Source organism: Callithrix jacchus, chromosome 3 (assembly GCF_049354715.1).
Source record: "Callithrix jacchus isolate 240 chromosome 3, calJac240_pri, whole genome shotgun sequence".
Classification (NCBI taxonomy): Eukaryota; Metazoa; Chordata; class Mammalia; order Primates; family Cebidae; genus Callithrix; species Callithrix jacchus.
The window spans coordinates 44,368,859-44,395,462 of record NC_133504.1 but is presented as its reverse complement, the minus strand read 5'-3'; the positions used below and the strand labels follow the sequence as shown (position 1 = coordinate 44,395,462).

Genomic DNA, 26,604 nt, shown 5'->3' with positions numbered 1-26,604 from the left:
GGAACCAGACTTCATATTTATACACCCCAATGTAATCTACAGAGATGAGCACAGTGGAGTGTCCTCCTTTGTAGTCTAGGAGAGAAATAAAATTTGCAGTTGCAGCACATTATCCTTACTTTCCTATATAAAATAGGCTTGAAGTATTGATTTCTATGTCACACAGAGGCAAAGAAACCAAGACTTTGCTGATTTAAATATTACAGACAAATCCTACTTATAATGAAGTATTATTACTTCAATAGAAGAAACAGACATACTAACATGAAAAAACACATTTTATTGCACTTAAGTTATAAGAAAATAAAATTTCTAAGTGAATCAAACCATAGACACAATCCCTTTAAAGGTTGTTTTCCTCCATCATGTCAGGTTGTTACATAACTAAAATTAACCAACTTGAATCTGATTGTTTTAAATCAGACTATAAATAAAACAAACAAAAAATAAACAGAAGGAGGAAAAAAAAGATCACCTAGGATACAGTGTTAAACCACTTTCACAGTTCAGCTTGAGTTGTGGCTCTTGGAGAATGAGGCAAACCATCTGACTTTTTCATTCGTTTTGTTTGTTTGCATGTGACGCCTTTACTATAAAAACTGAATAGTTTCTGCTTTGTCAGTTACTCAGAGCAATAAAACTGTAACAGTTGTTTTCCCAAATACTGTAAAACACTAAGACTGACCAGCAACTTTATTTTAATTTTGTGTTTTATATATTTTTAAAATATTTTGTCAGTTTTACGATGTACGTTCATCCATTCACCACAGCCCTCAAAAAGAAAAGTTTCTCCACAGAACAGGCAAGTAATAGCTCTGTTCCAAGGAATGTGTTTTAATTTTTGCCCAGATAAAAGAAAATAAGCTTTGCACACACTCTCAATTCTTTACTTGCAGGCAAACTTCACTCTTTATTATCTGAAACTCTTCCATTCTCAGCCTCTTAGAGGCACAGATGGCTCAAGTTTCAGTGGCAAAAAGTCTTTTTTCCGTAACCAAACTAGAGCAAATTTGGAATTCAGTCTGGGACTAAAACGTCACAGCAGAAAAAAAATAAAAAAAAATAATTTGCTTTTTTCTTTCTTTCATTTAGCAGCATAAATAAGTTTGGCCACTGGGAGTACAGTACAGGGGTGGGACAACAATCCCATATTTGAAGACCTACTTCTAGCACCAGCATCAAGAATTAAATCCATCTCAGGACTCACAGAACCCAGGACAACTTGCCACCTTTGAGCAACATATGCATTGAAGAATGTATATGGAAGCAACAGTAAATAGATTAACAGAGGCTAATACTGTGATTGATTGACATTGGCAATGGTTGGCAAAAAAAAAAAAAAAAAAAAAGCTTTTCATGATAACTGTACAGAAACAATTCACAGTAATTTTTTTTAAGCTTTTCCACTCCAGAAAAATGACTTTTTGTTGCAGATGCTCTCTAATTAGAAAGTCAACCAGTACGTGTTTTGATGTTATTGCAGTTCCTTTCTAGGTGTCAGTGGTAAAAGAACAGGCTAGCAGAATCTGTAATGATGTTTCAGTATTAACACTGCCCAATGACCACTGGAGAAGAAAATAAAGAAATAATTGCACCTGGTTTGATTTAGAAAGTCTCATTTTGCAAAGCTGCCCTCAGTCAAAAGTGAAGCCTTTTATGTGATGAGACAGCAGACGCCTCTCTTGTCAGTTATGGTTTGTCATCTCGTCTTCTCTTCCTTCTTAGTCTGTAGGTCTTTTCAATCTGTTGCCCCAAGCCAACATCCTGCACCACTGAGAACAAGGGATTTTTTTCTTTTTCTTTTCTTTTTTTCTTTTTTGCAGGGGGAAGGGCAGGGAGTATATTGTCTACACAATTGGACAAATTCATCTTTTCTGCTCTTCACTTCATGTCCACATCAAAGTCCAGCACCAGCAGCTTGGTTTCTTCAGTCCCATTCCGACTCCCAACTGCACACACCAGCTTTGTGTTTGAGGCTCTGATCCGCCACACAACTCCCCCACTCCCCCCACTCTCCAATGTGACTAGGTTTCGAATAAATTCACCCGTTTTCAAGTCCCATAGTTTTACAGTTCCATCATCTGAGCTGGTAATTACAAAGTTCTTGTTGAACTGTAAACAGGTCACAGCACTCTGATGCTTGTTGGGACCTAGACAAAAACCAAAAGAATTTAATTACTGGTTAGAAATAATGGCTATGGGTTAGTTACATTATAATTTGTAGACTTCTACTTTAGAGCATACAATAAATGCAACATTTGAAGTGATACTTATTTAGAAGCCTATGTCCTCAGTATTTTAGGATCAGCGTGGATGTAAGAAAATCTGGTAGTGATTTGTAACTGAAACATTAACTTTCAAGAGCTCTGTTGTCCAAGAAGCTTGGTTAGCTACCAGACAAACATCTAATTTTTGGCTGTGTGAAAGAGAGCATTCCTTGGTGAGGATGTAGCCAGTACAACTGTATGCTTTCTGCTGATGGACAAATAAGCACTAAGAGATCTATTACCCTCACCAATATGAACCAGTCAAAGCTGAATGTACACTATTCCAAAACTCTGAGGCAAGACAAAACCAATGAGTAAAAAGCTGCAATGTTGCCTATCAGATGGCCCCACCAAAGAAAAAAAAAAAAAAAAAAAAAAAAAACCACTTTCTAAGGGCTACACCAAATAGAAAAAGTTGATCATGAGACACTGTTATACCTCATCTAATATTAGTGATTTTCACTTGTCTCTTTCTCTATTTTAGTAGGTACTATTATTCCTCTCCATTCCAGGTAAGCATGTGACTAAATGGAGGCCAAAGCAATTTTCTATCAGGGATGCTTTTTTTCCCAATAAGGTAGCCCTTTAAAATTGAACAAATTAAAAATGCAATGGTCAATCAAAAATTATAATGAGTAAGTTGCTTCTATAATACAGCCAGATCTTTCTTCTCACTGTTCTTTAAGGTTAAGTAGAGTCAACTGAACATGCAGGAAGTGATTAAACAATTTTATATTACATATTAAAAACACAGTTTAAAACATCTCAAGAGTAGACTAGTTCTGTAAGTCAGGGTAAAAATATTCATAAACTTTTCTGAAGTAAGTATTCTGTATGAGGTTGGCTATTTTTGTAATGCTAAAGCTCCCTATTTCTCTTAAATAACAATTTCATTTTCAATGAACAAAACTAAAGGTAAGTAACCAACACTTACCTTGCAATGTTTGTAAACACTGTCCTGTTTTGATATCCCAGATTTTAACTGTAGAATCTGCATTCCCAGAGACAAGAATATTGTCTTTGAGTTCCATTCCACTTGTTAACGACTGATGCCCTGTTAACGTGTGAATGCAATTCCCTGTCTCCACATCCCAAACTCGGATTGATGTATCAAGAGATCCACTGACCACATGGATACCATCAAACTACAACAGACACAGTTTATTAGAATAGAAGTAAGGATACTTTTCCTATTAATTACTGACCTTAATCCTAGCAGGAATGGGGGAAGAGCATGGGAAACAGGTAATGCCAGGAACAAAATGAGGTGCTAGGATAAACTGGCAATGAGAATAAAGTGCATGTCATCAAGCAACTCTACAATGTATGTTCTCAGACACTTCTATCAGAAATGCTCATCTTTACACCCAGCAGCTTCAAACTAGATGCAGAAACAACTTAAAATGAAAACAAAGCACCTAAAACGAACAATATATTAATTTTCAAATCATCTGTCCCCACTTAGCTATATACCATGTGATTGACAGAACTGTTATTTGAGTTTTACTTCCCACTAGGAAGTTGAAACTAATGACATAGCTTATGATAAATGGAGTGCTTATTAGCACCTAAGGCATGAAAAGGGCTAGAGATAACTTTTGTGATGTTCAAAAGTAAGTTCCATTAAAAACTGTGTGTAAAATAAAATTTCACTTATAAGAACCTAATGTTAATTAGGAAATGTGCCAAAAGATAATTATATCTGGAATCAGAAGAGGTGGCATTTTGACATCAAAAGCACACTACAAACTACCTCTTCTCCAGCTTCCCAGCTACACCAAAAGCCAATAACAATCTATCATTTCTATATAATAATGTGGCTACCTCTTTTCTCAGTCAAATAGGTTATTTAAATTAGAATATTATATTGATTAGCCTTCTGAGCATATCACAAAACATACAAACAGTTGCAGCCAATTCCCCTTCCACCAAATTCATCACCTTTTCTAATTTAGCAAACATCTTTATCATATTGCCCGTATTTCCTGACACGGACAATATCCCTTCGACAAACAAACAAATATCCTAAGAAAAGAACTGTCAGTACTAAGATTATGTACTAATTTGCTGAACATTAATGGGCAGTAACTGGCAAATAAACTATATAAGCTACAGAAAATATTTAAAAATTGAAAATGTTGCCTTTCTGGAAATAAAACAAGATTCATATTCTAAACCTTCTATTCATCTAGTTAACGATCTTAAAATACGGCAATGTTTTTAAGGATACTGGCTTGAAATGTAAACCAAAAAAAAAAAAAATCAGCTTAGTCAACTTTACTTCTTTATGACTACAAATCAGTGCCTCTGGGATAGCAGCGTGCTTTATGTAGAAAGGATCTATTTCCACTCTGAACGGGGATGGAATCACAATTACATGGTCCATCAACTTTTAGCTATCAAAGCAAAGGGGCAGTTTTGGCCATATTAATCCTCTGGCAAAGGAGTTTCTTAAAATCCAGGTTACTCTCCTATGAGACTATTTAGCCATTAATTAACATAGCAAGAGTCCCAAAGTGTCAGGTTGCAAGACAAATATTTGTATTTCACAGGGAAAATAGATTACAGAAAGTTGAAAGCATTTAAATAATTTTGAAATTTATACTTTCTTCATGCCAATTTTAAAGTGTATATAAACAGCAGAATAATCTGTTTAATCTTTTTTTGGACTATATTGGATCAGCAATTTGACAGTTATTATCTGGGTAAAACAACCTTATGATTCATCAGGAGAGCATCTAAGAGACAGATAAAGATCTCTTACCTGTAATGAATAGACTCTATTAGTATGCCCCTGCAACGTGTGTAGACAGGTTTCAGTCTCTGGATCCCACACCTTTACCATAAAATCATATGCTCCACTAACAACCCTCCTGCCATCATATTGAACACAGCGGACTGCTGCAACATGACCCATCAAAACATGTAAACACTGGCCTGTCTCAATATCCCAAACCCTAAGAGTGGCATCTCGAGAACCGCTAACAACTCTGCAGAGGAAAAAACAGAAGAAAAAAAAACATGTTTAGAATTTTTAATAATATGAGAAAACATGATAGGTGAAGTCAGGGTTTCTTAGCTTTCTCTTCTTACACAGGAACAACTGTTTTCAAAAGAAATCCTATATAATTACCTCTACCACCTCCAAAGGAAACCCTTCTTGTTCAGGACTGTAATAGCCACAGTTTGCAAAAAGTGCAGCTATTGATTAATGCAATGTATTGTCAGTTAGATGTACATTCCTGAGGTGTTTTATCTGTTGTAGCTTTTTCTTTTTCTTTTCATTACATCAGGTGTATTGCCCTGTAAATTGTGGTAGTGGTACCAGGAATAAAAAATTAAGGAATTTTTAACTTGAAAAAAAAAAAATCCTATATAAAACCTTGGTATATAAACATACAGTATGGGAATGGGAAGTTGGGAAGCCTAGAATGCTGCATGCTTGTCCCTGACCTGTGGGCCTTAGTTCCAGCAACCCAAAATTCTGTGGGATGGAGTTTGAAAGCCACTGTACCGTATTTTTTTAAAAAGCAGCAGCAGCTGCCTCTAAATATATACAATAAGATCTTGATTTTAGAAATAAAATAACATGGGCATATGTATAAAATGTTAATGGGAGAACTCCAAGTGCTAATAGTTTAAATAATTTAAATTCTCTTCTTTATGTTCTTTGCCACTTTCCAAAATTTCTATTATGAATGCTTATACTCCCTTGTGATTAGGTAAAAAAATTCAATAAAGGTTGTAAGGCAAAACAAGTCAGAATTTGGAATTTGAACAGCTACAGATTTGTGTTTACAGTATATATTCTAGTAGAAATTAACCAGTTTTAGACATTTCCTCAAACACAAGCTGCTTATGCTTCTAATGATTACATTTATAAATATGCAATAGTCTGTAAGAATATTAAGAGATACAGATTTTAAAAGATATGCATACCTTTAAAAACAATGGCTATTCCTTAAACATTTGGTTCAACATTAGCTTTTCTTAAAATCAGAGCAATATACTAATATTTCATTCACTTTTGGATTACAAAACAAAGCTGAAAACTCATATGTCCTTATGTCACTCTTAAGAGATAATGAAATCCCACAGTTTCCATATTTGAAACAGTAGAAAATTAAAGGGTTGAGAGATTTAACTCAGAACATAATGGAAACTGGAATGCAAGGTCTCTTGATACTCATCCCCCAAATTTTAACAGTATAGCACACTGTTCAAAGTAGACGTAAATGACAATTGAAAAGGTACTCTCTTTCACATATTATAAATCTGGTGTGAAATCTGCTTAGTGTAATGATTCTTAAGGAAGAAGATGCTTTAGATGGAATTAAAGGTAAAGACTGCCATGGATTCACTGTAAGAACCTTTCAGAGAGACCTTTTTGACAAATTAGGTAGAAATCACACTCATTTAACAGGGGTATGATGAAGATAATAGAAAGATAGGATTTTAATAGGAGGGCTTTATAGGAGGAGATGCAAGCAACAGCAAAGGCACTGAGAAAAAAAAGTCAAGCAGTCCAGTTTGACTGAAACCATTTTGAAAACTGGATTGAGGATTTTTTTCCTTAATTCATTAGTCAACAGTAGGCTCACAAAGACTTAAGAACTAGGCAGCGAGACTATCATAATTATAAAAGGACCGTATGTCAGCTGTGTAAAACATAAGTTGACCAAGTTAGAAGCTGTAATAATAGTTCAGAATGAGAGAACAAACTACTCTCAGGCCTCAGATTTTGCCTAGAGCTAGAGGCTATGATGGGGTGGGTGTAAGGTGGGTAGGTAATTAAGAAAGGTTCAGATGTTTGAAACCTGAATTTGTCCCACTTGCAGAAGAATATCAAAAAGAGAGAGAGAAAAAATGATACCTGCTTGAAGATGATGAGTCATCAAAGACACAGAACAATAAAAAGGATTAGAGAGTTTCAAAGAGGAAGCCGAAAATACTAGCAAATGGGAAAGGAAACTTACAGACAATCCCCAATTTTAAGACAAAACATTATGGCTTTCCTAGAATAGAAATATCTGAAGTTTAATAAAGTCTAATTCAAGAGCACATTGTCACTATTTCAGTAACTCTACACAGAAAGGGCCCAAATTCACAAATAACAGAGGAAGAAGTCCCAGCCACGATGAGATTTTCCCTTACCTTTTTTCATGAAGATGCATACAACGCACAGTGGAAGTATGTCCATATAAGGTGTGTATACATTCTCCAGTCTCTGCATTCCACACTTTGAGAGTCCGATCTGTAGATCCACTAATGATGATGTTGTCTCTCATCTGTGATGACCATACTCCACCTGTATGTCCCACTAATGTTCTCAGACACTGGGAAAACACTTAAGATGATTACTTTTGGGTAGAAAGGAAAAGCGATTTAAATAACATTTTAATAGCTCATTAAAATTTGGAGTAAAGTTATTTATTCAATTTGTTTGGCTCACCAGAAAATATTTTTTTACACACCCATATAAAATGATCCCATCACTATTTGTTTTGTTTATTCAATAGCATTATAAATTTATACAAGCACAAGCAAGTGAAGAACAAGTATGTAGAAAGCAAACGTTATGATATAAAACATAATATAATGAAAAAGAAACATGATATGAAAGCAATTATGATAGCTCTGGCCTGGCCTCTTTGAATAAATAATTCTGAAATTGCAACTGAGTTTCTTCCATGGGAGTAGATTCAATGAAAGTATGCCAACAGTGCTGGGTGTGGCTACATACCACATTTTATCTGAATCGGCCCCAAGGTAGTAGTTAGAAGTCAGTGAAGCTACTTCTAGACATGTAAAAACAGACATTAAAACCCTGAAATAAATCCCAAACTAATATTACACTACGGAAATATAAAGCTGCTTTAAAAAATTTTAACATCTGACTTGGAATATTTATAAGATACTTGCCAAGAAGCAACATGGTAAAAGACATTTTTAAAAACATGGATTTTTTTTTTTTTTCACACTCTCTTCTGCTATTTTTTAGGTGGTCAATTAAGTAATAATATTCTCTACTGGACAGATAAAAATATTTACTGGAGAATCATTAAGGTGTATGTTACACAGTCAAGCTGACTGCTTGGGCTACTTTTTTCTTCAAACTTAACATTTAAATGCCTAGTCCTCTCTCATCTCACAAAGGTTTAAGATATGTCAAAATTAACATGATATATTAAGTTGTAAACTATAGGAAGGTTATCAACAGAGCAGTTTATAAGGAAAAATAATATCCCTCAATCATACTTTTGAAAAACATTACAAAGTAATGAGGTATAACTTAGGCAGTAAATAAAAGTGGGAAAAAATTGAGCAAAAAAAAATATAAAGCACCCTGGAAAATGTTAAAATATCTGTCATAAAGATAAACCATGTAAATGAAAAAAAAATGAAACCTCTATCATGAGAAACATAATTATCCTTATGCCAGTGACTTTCATAAATATGGGGGGAAAAGCTAAGTTACAAGCTCTGATGTTTGCTATCCAAATAATTGAGAATCAAAAATGAATTACTGCTTTCTTTTTTCCAGTTGCTACCTGTAACGGTAGACACAAAATGATGACTTTGTGAAGTGTAGGAAGAGTAAACTTACTTTGCCCGTGACTGCTGACCAAACTTTTAAAGTGTTGTCATCAGAACCACTAACTATTCGGTTACCACAAAACTGTAAGCATGTGATCACATGATCATCATGTCCTTTCAGCACCTATAAGATGAATGCACAGATCAGAAATATGTTAATTAAATTATGTTCTTTAATATACTGTTGAAGAGAAAAATGAAGGCATAAACAGGAACAGTAATTTGTAGTCTATCTCTAGAATTAAAATTTATATAAAATATAAAGCTTTATTCTTCCTGGCTGACAAATCCAGAATTAAACATTTTATTGTTTCCATATTCTCTTATTTACACTCAAAACATCAAGTATTAAAATTTTACTGCATCAAGATCTCATAAAGATGGTTCAAACACCAAGGTATTTGAAAATAATCTATTTTATCGGTTCAAACTAATAGAATATGCCTCTAATTTTTACAACTTTGACACACAAGAACAAAATAAGCCTCTATTAACCAATAAGAGTAACAATTATCAGCCTTCTCAGAACAACAAAAAAAACTATGACAATGACTCCCCAAATGTTTTTCCAGTTGTAAAAATATCCCCAATAATTTCAAGTGTTTTTCTCATATATTTATATATGAAATGTTGTAAGACAGAAAACCAGAATTATGCTTCAATTTATAAAAATAAAACACAGAAAAGCCACCAAAACCAAAACATGGACATTCCTCAAAAAATCATGTTTGGTTGAAGGAACTCTGTCTTTACTAAAAATACAAAATTAGCCGGGCGTTGTGGTGCATGCCTTTAATCCCAGCTGCTCGGGAGGCTGAGGCAGGAGAACTGCTTGAACCTGGGAGGCAGAAGTTGTAGTGAGCTGAGATGGTGCCATTGCACTCCAGCCTGGGCAACAAGGGCGAAACTCCGTCTCAAAAAAAAAAAAAAAGAAAAAGAAGAAAAAAAAAAATCATGTTTGAACTATGTGGTCAGAGGGGACAGCAAATCCTTAGGTAGAATGTGTATGACACAGTAAAATTCAACAGGATATGGAGAGATTTTCATTTATGTAAGATATAATCAATTTAACTTATCTTTTATTCAAGTATGATTAGTTGTCAGATTAGAGAAATTAGCAATACAAGAATATTGTCAATAATACTTTCAGTTATCTTAAAATACATAGTTTTCTTTCCACAGAAGAGAGGTATCAAATTATACAGTTTGCCAAGAAGTGAAATAGTACACTAGGTACTAACACTGATTCATGGTTTCTGTTACATTGTGCAGAGTTCAGTTACCTTAGGAGATTTGAGTTCTCCTCGCCTCCAGTTAGTATCAATTCTGTGCTGTCTGATGTATGCACTTTTCCACGGACTGTGTATGAAACCTGGTTTTATTACTTTTCTTCTCTTGATGTGCAATGGTTCATCAATCCCTAAAGTGTTACAGTTCAAACGTAAATTGCCTTCACCAATAATAAAAATTATACATTTTATAAAGTATTCCATCTTCCTTTCTGTTCAAAACCACTGAAATGCAAGACACTGTCCAATTTCTAATACTGTTATCACAGTATGTAACAATAAAGTTTGCTTTCTATATGGCATATTTTTGTATTATTTCATTTCTTTCTCAAAATGATTCTAGAAGATGTTGACAAAGATGAAACTTCGTCAGGAAACTAGAATGCTTGTGCAAATGGTACAGCTACTGTGGAAAATAGTCTGGTGGTTCCCCAAAACAAACACAGAATTAACATATATTCTACTTCTGGATACGTAACCAAAAGAATTAAAAACAGAGCCTCAAACAGTTATCTGTACACCTATTTTCATAGCAGAATTATTGACAATAGCTAAAAGGTACGGGCAATCCAAGGGTCCATCGACAGAGGGATAGCATTAGATACATATACACAACAGAATACCGGAAATTCTGACAAACACTATGACATGGATGAAACTTGAAGACATTATGCTAAGTGAAATAAGCTGATTGCAAAAGGACAAATATTGTATGATTTCACTTATATGAGGTACCTAGAGCAGTCAAACTCATAGAGAGAGGAAGTAAAAGGGTGGTTGCCAGAGGCTGTGGAAAAGTTATAACATTGGGCATGGAGTTTCACTTGGGGAAGATGAAGTTGTAAAGACAGATGGTAGTGATAGTTGCAAAACAATGTGAATGTACTTAATACCACTGAACTGTACATTTAAAAATGGTTAAATTCATATATTACATACACGTTATCACAATGTTTAATAAATTTTTAAAAATGATTGTATGGGAGAAGGGAAGGCAGGGATTAATCCCACTTTATGTATACAGATACTTAAGAAGGAAGATTTCACTGGTTAAACCTAAGCCCCACAGAGGGCAAAAGCAGGATGAGAAACCCCTGGATCTTTACCTCTAACCTTTATTAACTGGACTAACCATCAATGCTCTCCACTTGACCATAACCACCACGAAGGGAAGGATCACCTATAGAGTACCTGCATCATGATCTATAATTCTTTCTTGAAAGTTTTGCTTCGGAGGCACATAATAGTTTTGTATTTTTTCAAAAATACTATTTTTCTGGATGTCTCCTGGGAGAGAAAAAAAAAGTCCTCCCAATGCAGAAGATAACTACTCCTCTACTAAGGAGAAAAACAGGTTTCAAGAACATAAGCTCCATGATAGAAAGAGAACTTCAGCTCACTGCTATATCCCCCACCTTTAAGAAATGTCTAGCTCATAGGAGGTGTTCAATATGTAAGGAATAAATTAATACTAAATATTTGAATATTTAATTGGTAATATAATTTTGGGGTTTCCTTTAAATCGTCCTCATCTTGACTTTTTCATTGTTTATTAATTCTACTAGTGATAGGAAGCAAATTAGATATATTTGCTATTAGTTATATTGTTTGTTAAAGGGGTCAGCTGAAGATTTGGCTCATTTGAATGTGTAGAATAATGTGTGGATTTTACTATAAGAAGGTAATATTCTTACTTTTATTTTTTCTACTTTTTTTTCAGAATCACCCTGATTTTTCAAAGTATAAACATAGTCTCTATGCAGTTTTGAACCTTACCCTCTTCTTTGCATTTTTCTCTCCAGAGAAGGTTGTCTTCAGCCAAAATTCTCCAGTAGCGACACGTCTGAGCCGCTTGCAGCAGGTCTTTGGGTTCCAGGAATGAAAGCACATAAAGTGCCAACTAAGAAAAAGAAAAATGCATAGTGTAATACCCACATTTAAATAAATATATGGATTATATAATAAGTTAATTATTCTCCACAGGATGAAATACTTGATAGATATAATTCTCTGATTTCTAAAATTAGGAAAGGCAGTAACTTCAGTCCTAACAAATATATACCAGATAAAAAACACACACATACTTTATTGGTTTTTATGAACTTCATTCTACTAACTCTTTACCTCTTCAAGGACTACTTATTAAACCTCTGTCTCTGCTCATGCCTTTGCTCTGTGAGACTCAACTCAATAATATTTTTTAAAAAAATGTTATTAGTTGTTTAACTTTTTGTTCTCTCTCCCACTAACTACAGTGTAAATTTACTGAAGACAGGACCTAAATGCTTGCCTGACAGATAAGAAATGAGATTTTTATATATTCTGTGTGGTATGACTGCAGATCATTTCTGATAGAAATATATCATAATTAATAGTCTTCACATCAAAGTGTTTATCATAATGAACTTTTGAAATATTTACATCCTTGAGTGTAAATGACAAAGGGGGACAATTATTAAACTATTCCACAGACATATAAAAGTAATTGAGTTCTAATTACTTTACATTACTTATAAGGATCTTTTTGATGGGCCACATAGAGTTGTATATTTGAGCTAACTCTTAGGTATACTACCAATTTAAAAATTTTGTTCATAATACTTACACAAACCATCATTTTTTTCAGTATGTCAGTTTATAAATAAACAAAGATAAAGGAAAAATAAAAAGGGGAAAAAAGAGAAGGGGAATTATAGCCTCTGACTACAATTATTCAAGTAGCCTCACTTATCACATAAAATTTTAAATTATTATTTTAGGGAAAATAATTTAAATAGAGCAATTAAGTTCAGTTTTCATATGAACTGAATGACAAGAACTAAAACAAATTATCCTTTAAAGGGTCAAGGATCATATAGGGAGTAAAAGCACAATTTTAATTATTTTTTGATGCTAAATAGAAATTATATAATATAAATTATATGCTTTCCCAATGACTTCGTATATATAAGGAATTCATCATTGGGTGGGTACAGTGGCTCACTGCTGTAATACCAGCAACTTTGGGAGGCTGAGGTGGGTAGATCACTTGAGGCCAGGAGTTTGAGACCAGCCTGACTAACATGGTGAAACTCCATCTTTACTAGAAATACAGACATTAGCCAGGTGTAGTGGCACATGCTTATAATCCAAGCTACTCAGGAGGCTGAGGTGTAAGAATCACTTGAACCCAGCAGGTGGAGGATGCAGTGAGGCAAGCTTGTACCAGTATACCCTAGCCTGGGTGACAGAGCAAGACTCTGTCTCAAAAACAACGACAACAACAACTCATCATTAATTACATATTTACTGAGTATATTCAATATACAAAATACTCCAACCAGCCAGTATTCAGTTTAATACTACTACTGATGAATGATAGTGAAGAAACTTTTTTTGTGAAATAATTACTTTTGGTATATCAGAGAAGACCAGTATTACATACAGAAGTTGAGTCATTTAAAATAAAAAGGTGTGACTACATTCAACAATACCCACACATGATATAATATCAAGATTATACTTAATGGATACTCCAAAAGCCACTTAATTTGGGAATTACCAATCAATCAAAGCCTAGGCAAGTTCACTTTGTGTCAGTATAGCAGTAATGTGATGTTACTATTACTAATCTATGTATAACATAGAAATTACCAGGCACAAAAATATTTGTGCAGAAGAGGTGCTAATTAATGACCAAGATATTTATGTAAAAACAGAAGAAGTCTATTCTTTTCTTTGCTTTAGTTATCTGACTAAACTAGAAATCAGATAATTTACAGAAATAGTCAATGGATTTTAACAGCTAGGAAACAATTCCAGAATAGCTTAGATTTCAAAAGTACATCCCACAATCAACAGGTAAAATTTCCAGCATTAGCAGTGATTAAAAAATCATTTAGTCCAATGCATTAAAGAGAAATATAAATAAATACTAAGGCACTAAAGAAAGTTGAAGTGCTAACTCTATAGGTTACCGGCATACTTTCCTTTAAAGTAGTGAAGATCCTAACTCAACCAAGAACCTCAACTTATTACATGTCATAACCTAGCCAGTTCCATCAAAACATCAAAGCAATACAGAAAATACACAAAGCAAAATGAAAATATGAATTAAAAAAATCAGAAAGAAGGTTTAAACTAGAGAATAAGTAGAGCACAAATATGCTTTCAACAAGATTATGTCTTATAAGGTTTTGAATTAAACTGCCAAGCCAAAAAGAGAAGAGCCATTAGATGCATGATTCTTACTACATATTATGAGGAACTTCCCTCAAAGGAAGCAAGGTTGTGCCATGCAGGGCTCTGAAATGGACTGAATGTCTATATTTCCTCAAATTCATGTTGAAATCCTAACCCCCAATGTGATGGCATTAGCAAGCAAGGTGTCTGGAAAACAATCAGGTCATGAGGTTGGAGCCCTCACGAATGGGATTAGTACTCTCATAAAAGGGGCATCACCCTACCACCCCAACCTCCCAGAAAATTAGCCAAGTGTGGTGGCACATGCCTATAGTCCTAGCTACTCAAGAGAACTGTTTGAGGATGCAGTGAGCTACGATCATGCCACTGCACCCCATCCTGGGCAACAGAGTGAGACTGTCTCTCCAACCACTTTGGTAGGGAGTCACGGGTTTCTTGCAGCCAAGTCATTTGGTCCAGCTAATGCAGTTTCCTATTCATTTGTTTTAAATGTAAAACCCAGATTAGTATTTCTTCCTAAAGACCACTTCTGCCAGAGAAAAGCTCTTGAATTGAAACCTGTTTTCAGATAATTACCTTTTCCCTGTCCAACTCTGTAAGAATTGCTATTTTTTATTTTTCTCTATAACCTATATAAAAGACAACCACATTGTACTTAAAAGGTAGCCAAAATTTCCCCAGACTTGCTACATTTCAGTAGATTAAACTAGTCAAGGAAAAAAATAATAATCCTATATTAAGAATTTCAGGTTTTGTTCTACATCATCTATTATATGATTATGATTTTCTTGGTATTCACTTACAAAGACACTGCTATTTATCCATCACAAGCCTCCCATATGAAACCAGTGAGATTTTTGTCAAGCTTTTTGAGATTAATAAGTAAATGTTTCTAAAGAGTTCTGAGATCTGTCCAAAGGAATTATAAGAAAAATAAGTCCATTTCCTGACAAGAAGGTAATAATGTTTTAAATAATAATACTTTGTTTCCAAAAGTATAATGTTAATTTTATTAAAAACTTTGATCTATACCATTATTTATCCACATGGACAATAAAGTATTTTTCAAATAGGAAACTTCTTTTCCTGGTAGTTGAAAACAAGAGGGAAACATTGATGATATGCTAAACCAAGGCTCTACCATAGTCTCCTACCTAACTAATTTCACTTCTTTTTCCCCAGGCAGTCTTTAAAAGCACACTTAAACCAAGAAAATCTTTATTGGATTTACCCTGGTTATTGATTATTTGTTATTAGTTCTTAGATTTCTGAAAATACCTTCATATTCTAATCTTAAACCACATTTTTTTGTGTTAAGAAGTTACTATGAAAATTCAAATAAAGCAAAACAAACCAAAACCTCACCATTATTAGAAATACGAGAATAAATAAGACTATGAGAAGGCCTGCATTTTTTTTTTTTTTTGAGACGGAGTTTCGCTCTTGTTACCCAGGCTGGAGTGCAATGGCACGATCTCAGCTCACCGCAACCTCCGCTCCTGGGTTCAGGCAATTCTCCCGCCTCAGCCTCCTGAGTAGCTGGGATTACAGGCACGCGCCACCATGCCCAGCTAATTTTTTGTATTTTTAGTAGAGACGGGGTTTCACCATGTTGACCAGGATGGTCTCAATCTCTTGACCTCATGATCCACCCACCTCGGCCTCCCAAAATGCTGGGATTACAGGCATGAGCCACCGCGACTGGCCTGAGAAGGCCTGCATTTTAACAAAAATGATACCCTCTAAAACAAGGAGGATATCACTAAGGAAACTATAGAGAATATATCAAAGGTGAATAAAATCACTCTCAGTCAAATATTTATGTGTTTCCCATTATTAATGCCCTTCTGGAAGCAAAGAGAGCTGATGTCACTTTCATAAGCCAAATATATTCAAAGAATTCAGTTTTAGAATGAGCTAGCAAAAATAAAAATTTTCTTCTGGGCCAACGTCATTTTTAAAAAGCACTCAGTAGAAAACATTTCAGGAAGAAGAGATTTTCTCACTTCGCTTTTCTCTAGAGTTATAGAGTTATGTTTAGTTCTATGCATTAAATATGATACAACTATTTTATTTGTGTCCAATGTGAAATTCTAACTGGGACTATCTTTAATATCATTAGGATATTCAGAATGATAAAAAATGACTCCTTTTCTGTTCAAATTTGAAGTTTCAGGATCATTTGAAATGGTATATTAGTATTTTATACTGTCTTCTTAGCTGACATATAACTAGTGGCATATACATATTACTTATGAAAATATGAATATGCCTATTATGAAAATACAAATTCATAAAATTACTTAGGAAAATACAAATAATCAGCATGGGGATGTGATTATTTAATGTTATATTATTTCTGCTTGCTGACAAAATAAAATTACTGTCTATAATATCAGTAATGCCTTATTTATAGTTATGAATGCCCATATAATCAGTCTATGATAGTTTCAGCTTACATAAAAACATAAAGAAATAGACAAATAATTCCCAGATAAGTGCTGTTAGCATGTAATTAGTATGGAAAATCTGTATGTGTGTAATGGAGATAGGAGAATGATTAGTAAATATATACACATGTAATTATAATATTTGTATTTAAAATAATTATACAATGTAAGTTCAAGAGAACTGTAATTCAATAGAATCATAAAACTATTGGTCTTGAAGGGACTTAAGATACACAGTAAGAGAAAAAGTATTGCCATTTTAATAAAGTCAAAATTTAAAATATATACTATAATGAATATACCAAGACAACTAAACGTTGGGCTTCAAATTACTTGGCAAAAAAATCTTGGTAAAGAAATAATTAAATTAGTGAGACTCAATAGTTACTCTCATATATGACTTATTCAAGTAGTAGAAAGGAGTTACTTAGTCCACATGCATACTTTAATCTGACAATTACATTATTAAGTCACGGCAATTTACAGCCCTCTTTACCACGAATTAAGAGTGTCAAACTGACAATACTGAATACCATAATTAGCATGACAATGTTTAAAGGTGGTAGCCGTTGAGTTATATATTCAAATAACACCCAATGAAGAATGTAATTGATAATCCTTACCTCTTTAGGGAGCAATGAAATGAAGTCTCGTTGAAACTGGGGTTCTATCACTTGCATCATATGTTTTACTTGTGTTGGTTCACAACTATCAATGAGTTCATCTAAAGCAAGCAATTTCTCTGGTCCACTCCAGCTCTATCAAAGAGAATGAGAAATTTTTATTATTTTAACAGATGTCCCAAATTAAAGGCTTATAAAGAAAAACTCACAACATAGGTGAACAAGGTGGAATTGTACAAAAACTGGCCCCTTATACTGACATTTTTTCCACAAGGTATTAAAGAAGGCATTTAATTTTATCGCTTACCAATCACTTTTATTTTGTAAAAGTTTTAAAAAGTCATGTTTGACAGAGAAGTATTTTTTTCATTAAATTATTATAATAGTTATATGTTCATCTACCACCAAGACACTAATTGAGAAGCCAAAATTTTATTCTAGAAACATCATTTTCGGTTATTGAGTAAATAACAGAAAATTTTGACAATTTTTCTTTCTCTACATTCTTTCTAGTGGGCACCATAAAATTAGACGGTTTTATTAAGGCACTCATCAGAAAAAAGAGCAGCAGCATCATTCAGAGAAAAATCAGTAACTGGATATATTACACATTTGACAAGTGTCTTCCACAAATTAAACAGGCTTTGATTTGTTATATGAAAATAATTTCAGATAAAAAACAATCAACAATAGAAAATAGTAGCTGACAGTGGTAAAGTTAGAATACAAACAAAGGCTAAAAGAGGGTAAGAGAGAAAGTGATACACTATAAAAACACAAAAACACACAATTATGCTTCAGAAATAAGAGTTTCTTTAAATGACATTAGGAGATTATCTTAAAATTTTATTATTTTCCCCTCAGTGAAGAACACCTGCACAGAAAAGCCATGGTTCTTAAAAGGAAAAACTAAAACGCCGTGTGAATAATTCAAATGTTACAATTTTACACATTTAAATAACCTCATAAAACTTAAATGAAAGAACGTTCTTAAGCAGACCTTCATTTCTGCAAATCCACTGATTTAAGTATCATTTTAAGAATTTTTGTGTCTACTTTACAAGTGGGTGAATAGAGAATAGGTGAGGTTTTCAGTTAAAAAGATCTCCATTCCATTTTGCCATTCCATTTCTTGTCCAAACAAGAAAACTTGATCCAAGATGTGAAAGATATAATAATTGAAAACAAATACATTAAAGATATCAGGAGCCATATTTGGAATACTTTTTAAAGTATTTACCCCTGTGGAATCTAGAATAAAATTCATCTCTTCTTTCTTATCATAAAATATGTATTAAATTGGCAATATGATAAAGCATTTCAATAGTATTTATTTCCATAGTGTATTCCATTTTATCACCTAATGTTAAGGAAATACAGGCTCCAATCAGTTGTGTCCCTTCTCCCGTTTCTACAAATACATGCACCTAGAACATTTACCTTGAGTCTTACCTTGTACCTTTTATGGTCAGGGGGAGGATATACTATACATAGAAATGTAAAATATTCGGAAACATGTATATGTACACACGTGACCAATTAAAAGAAGTTAATTTGAAGTTTAATAATCTTGTTTGGTTTCTCTCACATAACTTCAAATACTGGTTTAAAATTTACCTCTTTGACATAGCTTACAGTCATCAGCCTCCACTCATCTCTCTCCAACTGGTACCGCAGAACAAACTCATTAACTTGTTTTGTTTTGATAATATGCTACTCCTCTCCATCTACATCATAGACGATGCATGGATACTAGTATAAGGACATGCTCATTTTGAGTGACTGATAACTATGTTAACTTAATTAAAATGTAGCTTTAGGCCAGATGCGTTGGCTCATGCCTGTAATCCCACCAGTTTTGGGAGGCTGACGCAGGAGGATCACTTGAGCTCAGGAGTTCAAGACCAGCCTGGCAACATAATGAAACCCCATCTCTAGAAAAAAATTAAAAATTAGCCAGGCATGGTGGAGTGTGCCTGTAGTCCCAGCTACTCAAGGAGCAGTGGCAGGAGGTCAAGTCTGCAATGAGCTATGATCATGCCACTGCACTCCAGCCTGGATGACAGAGTGAGACTTTGTCTCAAAAAAAAAAAGGCAGCTAATATATGAAATATCTTTCATCAAGGCTTTTGGAGGATAGAGTATAGAATTAAAGAAGACAGGGCAGATGATAAATAACTAATTCAGATCTTAGCTAAGTATTGGAAACTGTGTCAGAAATTTCTACATATTTAAGAAAAAGTACATGGAAAAAAATTATGCCTGTTTAACAAAATATTTCTAAGACTCTAAACAATATATTTTTATTTTGTTTTATTAAATCTTTGATTTAATAAGAATCAAATAAAATTTAAAATGCCTCAATTTAAATTATACAGTCAGTAGGTGTTACTTTGTGGTATTTTATTAAAAAGTATACCACTGACAAAGATGAGTAGCATAAGAAAATCAGACTGTTTCCACTGATCACACATATTCAACAGTCTGGTTGTTTAAAATCACATCTCTTTGGTGATTCTAAATAACGATCTGAACCATAAAAACGGCTTCCCTCTGTCCTACCTGGAGTTCTTCCCTGAACTCCAGACCTGTATATGTTGCTGCTTTTTCAACATCTGTTCTTAGAAATGTAATTGAAACTTAACATGTCCTTGATCTTTCTCTCCCAATCTGTACTTCTACAGTCTTGCTCATTTCAGTAAAATCAACTTTATTTTACTAGTTACTCAGGCCAAGAAGTCTTTGGTTATTCCTGTCTCCTACCACTCTTTCACCATCAGATGGTTTTAATTCAAATGAACTCATAGCCTTAAACTTTAATATATATCCACAATCTATTACTACACTGGACGAAGCTATCAGTATGTCTCACCTAGATTATTCTTCTACCTCCCTAAGTGGTCTAGCTTTCTACCTTTGACTCCTCATTCTACTCTCCACACTGCACTCAATGCTACTGTTAGAAAGTCTTAAACCTTCTTAAAGCCTTCTAATGGCTTTCTACTTCACTCAAAGTAGAAATTAGTCCTTAGGCTGGCCCATACTAATTTCCCATTACTTTTCTTCTTATTTTACTCTGCTCTGCCATACACACTCTTTCTGTGCTGTAAACACTCCAGGCACACTCAGCTTCACAACATCTTTCCTTGCTGTTCCTTGGAACATTGTTTCCCACATGCCTTCCTTCCTTACTTCCTACCCTGAGCAACCTTTCTAAAATTGCAACCAGTTCCAAACCCATCCACCTCATCCCCTTGTGACTAGAATGTAGGTTTCATGAAAAAGGGGTTTTTGGCCGGGCGCGGTGGCTCAAGCCTGTAATCCCAGCACTTTGGGAGGCTGAGGCGGGTGGATCACAAGGTCAAGATATCGAGACCATGCTGGTTAACATGGTGAAACCCCGTCTCTACTAAAGATACAGAAAATTAGCTGGGCATGGTGGCGCGTGCCTGTAATCCCAGCTACTCAGGAGGCTGAGGCAGGAGAATTGCCTGAACCCAGGAGGCGGAGGTTGCGGTGAGCCGAGATCGCGCAATTGCACTCCAGCCTGGGTAACGAGAGTGAAGCTCCGTCTCAAAAAAAAAAAAAAAGAAAAGAAAGAAAGAAAAAGGGGTTTTTGTCTGTTTTGTTCACTATTGCATACCAGACCCAAGTAGGGCCTAGCACATAAAAGGTGCTTAGTAAATATTTATTGGATAAATAAATGAATGCCAAATGAATCAAGAAATACTATCTCTAACTTAATGCTATCATCTCAAGGCTACCTGTAGAGAGTATTTCTATTCTTTATATTTGATGGCATCACTGGGACTTGCTTGATTAGTCTGGTTCCAAGAGCGGTTTCACATTTTTTCTTACACAATTTAGCAGAAGGGACATATACATTAACATGAAAACCTTGCAGCTAATGACCACAAATATATATAAAGTAACAACCTACAACAACCATTTACGAAGAATAGTTGAGAGAGAACTGAATTGGGGGTTAGGATATAATTTTAGGAGATATTGTCACTATAATTAGCTTACAACTTGACCTCTTCAGACCTTAGTTTCTTTATCTGCAAAAGCAAAGAACTGGATAATTCTTGTAATTATTACTTTACTGCTATTTGAAAAGTGGTTGTCCTGGAAAAGAGAAAAAGGAAGTACTTCCTTTGGCCTTTCATGGTAGTCATGTTGGAACATATTGAAGGGGACAAGAAAAGCATTCCAAGTTCAGAACAAATTTTAATTTATGGACAAAATTGCAAATGCAAATTTGAAAATTCCCCATGGAAGTGGTGTTTTATTTCAGGTAAATGAAAGCACAGAGGAAGAAGAGAAGAGCAGAAGGAGCACTAAACTGCAATCAAGAGCCTTGGTTTCACCAAGAAACTCACTGTAGAACCACATGGAGGTCTCTTAACGAGTCTTGAGTCTCAGAGAACCCACCTACACAGTGAGAGGCTTAGTCCAGGCCAGTGGTTCCCAAATGCTGATCAAGGAAAGCAATAATTACTGAGCTCTAAAACACACCAGCAGAGAGTCTGACTCAGTGGCTGAACACATTTTATTTTCTAAACAAGCAACTCATCCAGTGTTGACATAGATGATTCGCAAAGCAGCATTTGGGAACCACTGGTATCAATGATCTTTAGTGTCCCAATCAGATACACTCTTTGTTTTATGACCTTGGATAGAACTGCACCTGAATTTCATGTGGTAAGCAACTCACTTCTCCGGCACCTCTAGCACATGGTTATCCAGTCTGCTTGAACAGTTCCAGCATTCGTGTAACTCTTTATCTATTCTACTGTGGGCCAGTTTTAATTGTTAGTTTTAACTTAATGCCAAAATCTGACTCAAAGAACATGATTCAGGTTCTACTTTCTGAAGAAACCAACAATGAGTCTTTTTTCTACTTTTACACAAAAGTCTTTAAAATATTAAAAAGACATAACATTTTCCGTTAGTTTTCTCTAGCTAAATACATGACTTTCTTCAAGTCCTTCACACAAAACAAGGTATCCTAATCACTGTGTTCCAAATACAATTTTAAAGTAATAATAAATTCAATTTTTGGCAATATCCTGTGGGTTTTAATCTTTTGTCGACTAGTGAATAAGATGTAAATAAAAGTAGGTTTGAGAACACGTACAATTTCTTTTTTTTTTGAGACGGAGTTTCTCTCTTGTTACCCAGGCTGGAGTGCAATGGTGAGATCTCGGCTCACTGCAACCTCCGCCTCCTGGGTTCAGGCAATTCTCCTGCCTCAGCCTCCTGAGTAGCTGGGATTACAGGCACGCACCACCATGCCCAGCTAAATTTTTGTATTTTTAGTAGAGATGGGGTTTCACCATGTTGACCAGGATGGTCTCGATCTCTTGACCTTGTGATCCACCCGCCTCAGCCTCCCAAAGTGCTGGGATTACAGGCTTGAGCCACCGTACCTGGCCATAGAACGTGTACAATTTCTAAGTGTTCCTATGAAACGTAATTAAATCTTTCAATGGAGAAGTTTTTCAATTTTTAATACCAAAACACATGAATTTTATACTTACCATTTTAAAATATTTTGAATGCAACAGATCTTTTCAAAGTACTAAATAGCTTAATTCAAATATGCTTTAATTAAAATAATGTAATTATTTAATTAGGTAGAAGTTCTGTATAAGGTTAAAGTTCTTCCATATTACTGTATCTTTGATCCTCATAGCAATATTGTGAAGCTAGTATTAACAGTCCCTTTTTAGATCTGAGAAAATTTCTGAGGTCCACTAAGATTATTTCTTAATCAAGAGAAGAAACTAACATTTATTGAGTCTCCAGTATATTTCCAAGTATAACTTTAAGCACAGGTACATGTTTTCTCCCATTTGACAACTTTTTAATGTTAACTGTTTTTACAGAGTGAAAGTAAAGGCAAGAATGGTTATATAATTTTTTTTTTTTTTTTTTTTTTTTTAGATGGAGTTTTGCTCTTGTTACCCAGACTGGAGTGCAATGGAGCGATCTCGGCTCACTGCAACCTCCGCCTCCTGGGTTCAGGCAATTCTCCTGCCTCAGCCTCCGGAGTAGCTGGGATTAGAAGCACGTGCCACCGTGCCCAGCTAATTTTTTGTATTTTTAGTAGAGACGGGGTTTCACCATGTTGACCAGGATGGTCTCGATCTGTTGACCTCGTGATCCACCTGCCTCAGCCTCCCAAAGTGCAAGGATTACAGGCTTGAGCCACCGCGCCCAGCCCTGGTTATATAATATTCATGAAATAGTTTTTAAGAGGCAATGTTAAATTTTGAACTAAAAGCTTGTCCTTCTAGGTCATTTGTGCTAATCTCAAGATGCTTCTGAATATAAATTTCTGTAAAAAATAATGTTTATGTAATTAATGTCTTTACCTAGTGAAAATTTCAAGTGGGAAACCATTTATTAGCACCCAAATGATATAAACAAACCAAAAAAATGACCCACTCGCTTCCCTAAATAAACAATCTGAAGCATCAATCTGACTGCCAAACGAAGTGGATCAATGGCTACTGAAAATTCAAATGATATAAAATTTCTATTTTTTGGTTTCTGTCTTTAATTTGCACTTCTATTTTCCAGTGGTATTCTGTTTCAGTCTTCTTTTATGCAAAATGGAATATCATTTGTTCAATTTATAAACAGAGTACAAAGTGCTTTGTCAAAATAGATGGAGCTGGAGCAGAACAGTAAGAGAATAAGCTCTTCCATACTTTTATTATGCAACAGAAAAGTCATCATGAAATGCCCCCACAGCATATTTGTAGAAATCATGCCTATTTAATTATCCCTCAACTATCTTACATAGGTCAACGCATGATTTCCCCCCTTTATTATGAAATTCTCTCTCTCTACAAGTTAGACATTAAAGCACTGTAAGCCTTTAGGCAAGTGAATCATTTCTAGTTACTCTGGTACCAGCCCTGAAAATAAAGGGCAATGTACAACGATGAGGCCTTGGGTGTGTCAGAGACAGATATGGTACTCAAAAGATGATGGTCCTGATCTGCCTGTCTAGTTGGCCTTTTGTTGCTACAGATTTCTTTGCTAAAGAATATTTATCTGAAAAAAAAACCAACTTATAGTACTATACCTGCAGGGTAATTCCACATGCTATTCCTGTTAACTAAGAACAAGTTTTCCCCACTGTACCTACAGTTAAGCTAGTCTAACATTATTTAGCTTATTGAATAAAGCTTTTTTTTTTTTTTTGGTAACATTAACATTTCTGAAATTGGAATCCATCTAAAAAAATCTATGGTGTCTCAGATTTGATGAAATACAGTATGTAGTAACATTTGGACATTTTATTTAAAAAGCATGAGCTAGCTAAACAAGCAAATGTTGTACAATGGACTCTCTAAAATATCCTGACTAAATAAAGCTGAAATGCCTCTTCCTATCGCTCAATATTAGAGAGTCCCCTTAAAATTGAGAAATACCCTAGATAGCAAGCAAAGAATATTCAGGTATTCCGAAACACTGGAAAAAATGAGCCCTACCGCAGAAAAAAAAAAAAATCTCATTCTGAACTACCTTCTGATAAGAAATAAGCCTTTTCATATAAAATAAGCATTTTGGAGGGTATCTATGACAATAAAAGTATTGCTAACAGTGTACTTTTCATTTGTACTTGGTATTTTCTTATAAAAATGATATGAAATCAGCTCTACACTACTCTTAAGTGCTGTGTTGTTCACACTATACGCATGTGTCAGCATGGCAACATACACCTGTATTCCCATCTCTTTGGCTTAATCAGAGATGATAAAAATCTTTAAAGTATTTTTTAAGGCTATGTAAGTGTTCAAGTTTTATTTTCACCTCTTGATGGATACATTTTTTCTAAAAGATGGGACACAATTAAAAATTTAGAATTCTGAGGGCCTGCATAGGAAAATATAAAAATTAATGAACATTTTACATTTTTACAAACCATCATAAACCAGAAGAAAAATAACTCAGGGGGAGGGGTAGGAATAATCCTTGGGGAAAAGGTAAGTTTAACCAACAAATGTTTATGAAAACTTAAAATAAAAATTCTTTGTAACTGCAGTGGCTCATAACATTTTAATAACAATAAAATATAACTTTCACTCCTCTAACCTAGAGATTCTTTAGTACCAACGACATTTTGGGCTGTATAATTCTTTGGCATGGAGATTGTCCTTTACAGTACTTCTACTCACTAGATGCCAGCAGCATCCTGCCCACCCCCAACCCCTCAGTTATAAAAACAAAAAATGTCTTGAGACGCTTTTGTCTCATCCAGTGGAAAAACTAATCCCTGTTGAGGGCAAGGCTCAAATCTTTCAGTTACCAACCAAAAAAAGGTTTTCCTATTTTTTTTGGAAATCACCTGAAAGGTAGAAAACCATTTTTAAAATCTACTTAAAAGTAATACTGTCCCAAGTTAGTTTTCTAGCTACAGAAGAAAAATATAGGCACATTTATTTCACATTCATCTAGGCATTTAAAATATTAGGATTTATAAAGTGAACACCTTAAAAATATGAAACACTAAATAAAGTAGCATCTTTATTCCCTTATGCATTCATTAAATACCTAACCATTCATGCAGCCAGAGGTAGGGTAGTATATTTATTTTCCATTAGTATGGAGGCTAATATCAGATATCTTTGCTTTACATAATTTTTATTATTTATTATTTGCAACAAATAATTGAGTGAGTGCTTAATTCTTGCCAACTATTTTGCTTAACTCTTGAATTATATGCACTATCGTACTGGAAGAAGAGATAAGTCAATGTAATATTACTATCTTAGGTTAGAAAATTCATAATACTCAAGGTTTGGTTGTAACCACTCTTCCCTGTAAATGTCCAAATAATACAAATACTATCAAAATATAGTAATCAGAATTCAAGCACAGTAAGCCATATACAAGCATGGCACCGAAGAAAACAAGCTTTATTAATTCTAACTAGTATGGTTCTTAAATTACTCTTAAATGCCTAACTTACAAGCAATGCAGTTTAGAAAACGAGACAACCCAGAAACTCAAACATAAAGAAGAGGAAGAAAAGTCTTATTATTTTAAAAATAATTAAAAAAAAATGTCAGTGCACAGTTACACAAGTAAGTATTGGATTTTCTCAATTATGACACTCAAAAATTAAAATGAGTTCCCTTGTTTTTAACAGCATTTTAAAATTGAAATATACATAATA

At 34.4% G+C, this 26,604-nt stretch overlaps 1 protein-coding gene across 8 annotated transcripts in view; it reads right to left on the bottom strand.

The window, feature by feature from the left end:
* Positions 1-260: 260 nt before the first annotated feature.
* The window catches only part of FBXW7 (F-box and WD repeat domain containing 7), a 231,921-nt gene continuing 205,577 nt past the window's right edge, over positions 261-26,604 (bottom strand). For all 8 annotated transcript variants that reach the window (XM_078366388.1, XM_054252870.2, XM_078366391.1 and 5 more), the window contains 8 exons: positions 17,409-17,543; positions 11,930-12,053; positions 10,148-10,284; positions 8,875-8,988; positions 7,422-7,603; positions 5,032-5,257; positions 3,202-3,412; positions 261-2,150 (listed from right to left, as the gene is read on the bottom strand). In XM_078366388.1, coding sequence (XP_078222514.1) covers positions 1,882-2,150; positions 3,202-3,412; positions 5,032-5,257; positions 7,422-7,603; positions 8,875-8,988; positions 10,148-10,284; positions 11,930-12,053; positions 17,409-17,543 — 1,398 coding nt within the window. In that variant the 3' untranslated portion in view covers positions 261-1,881. The remainder of the gene's footprint in view (positions 2,151-3,201; positions 3,413-5,031; positions 5,258-7,421; positions 7,604-8,874; positions 8,989-10,147; positions 10,285-11,929; positions 12,054-17,408; positions 17,544-26,604) is intronic.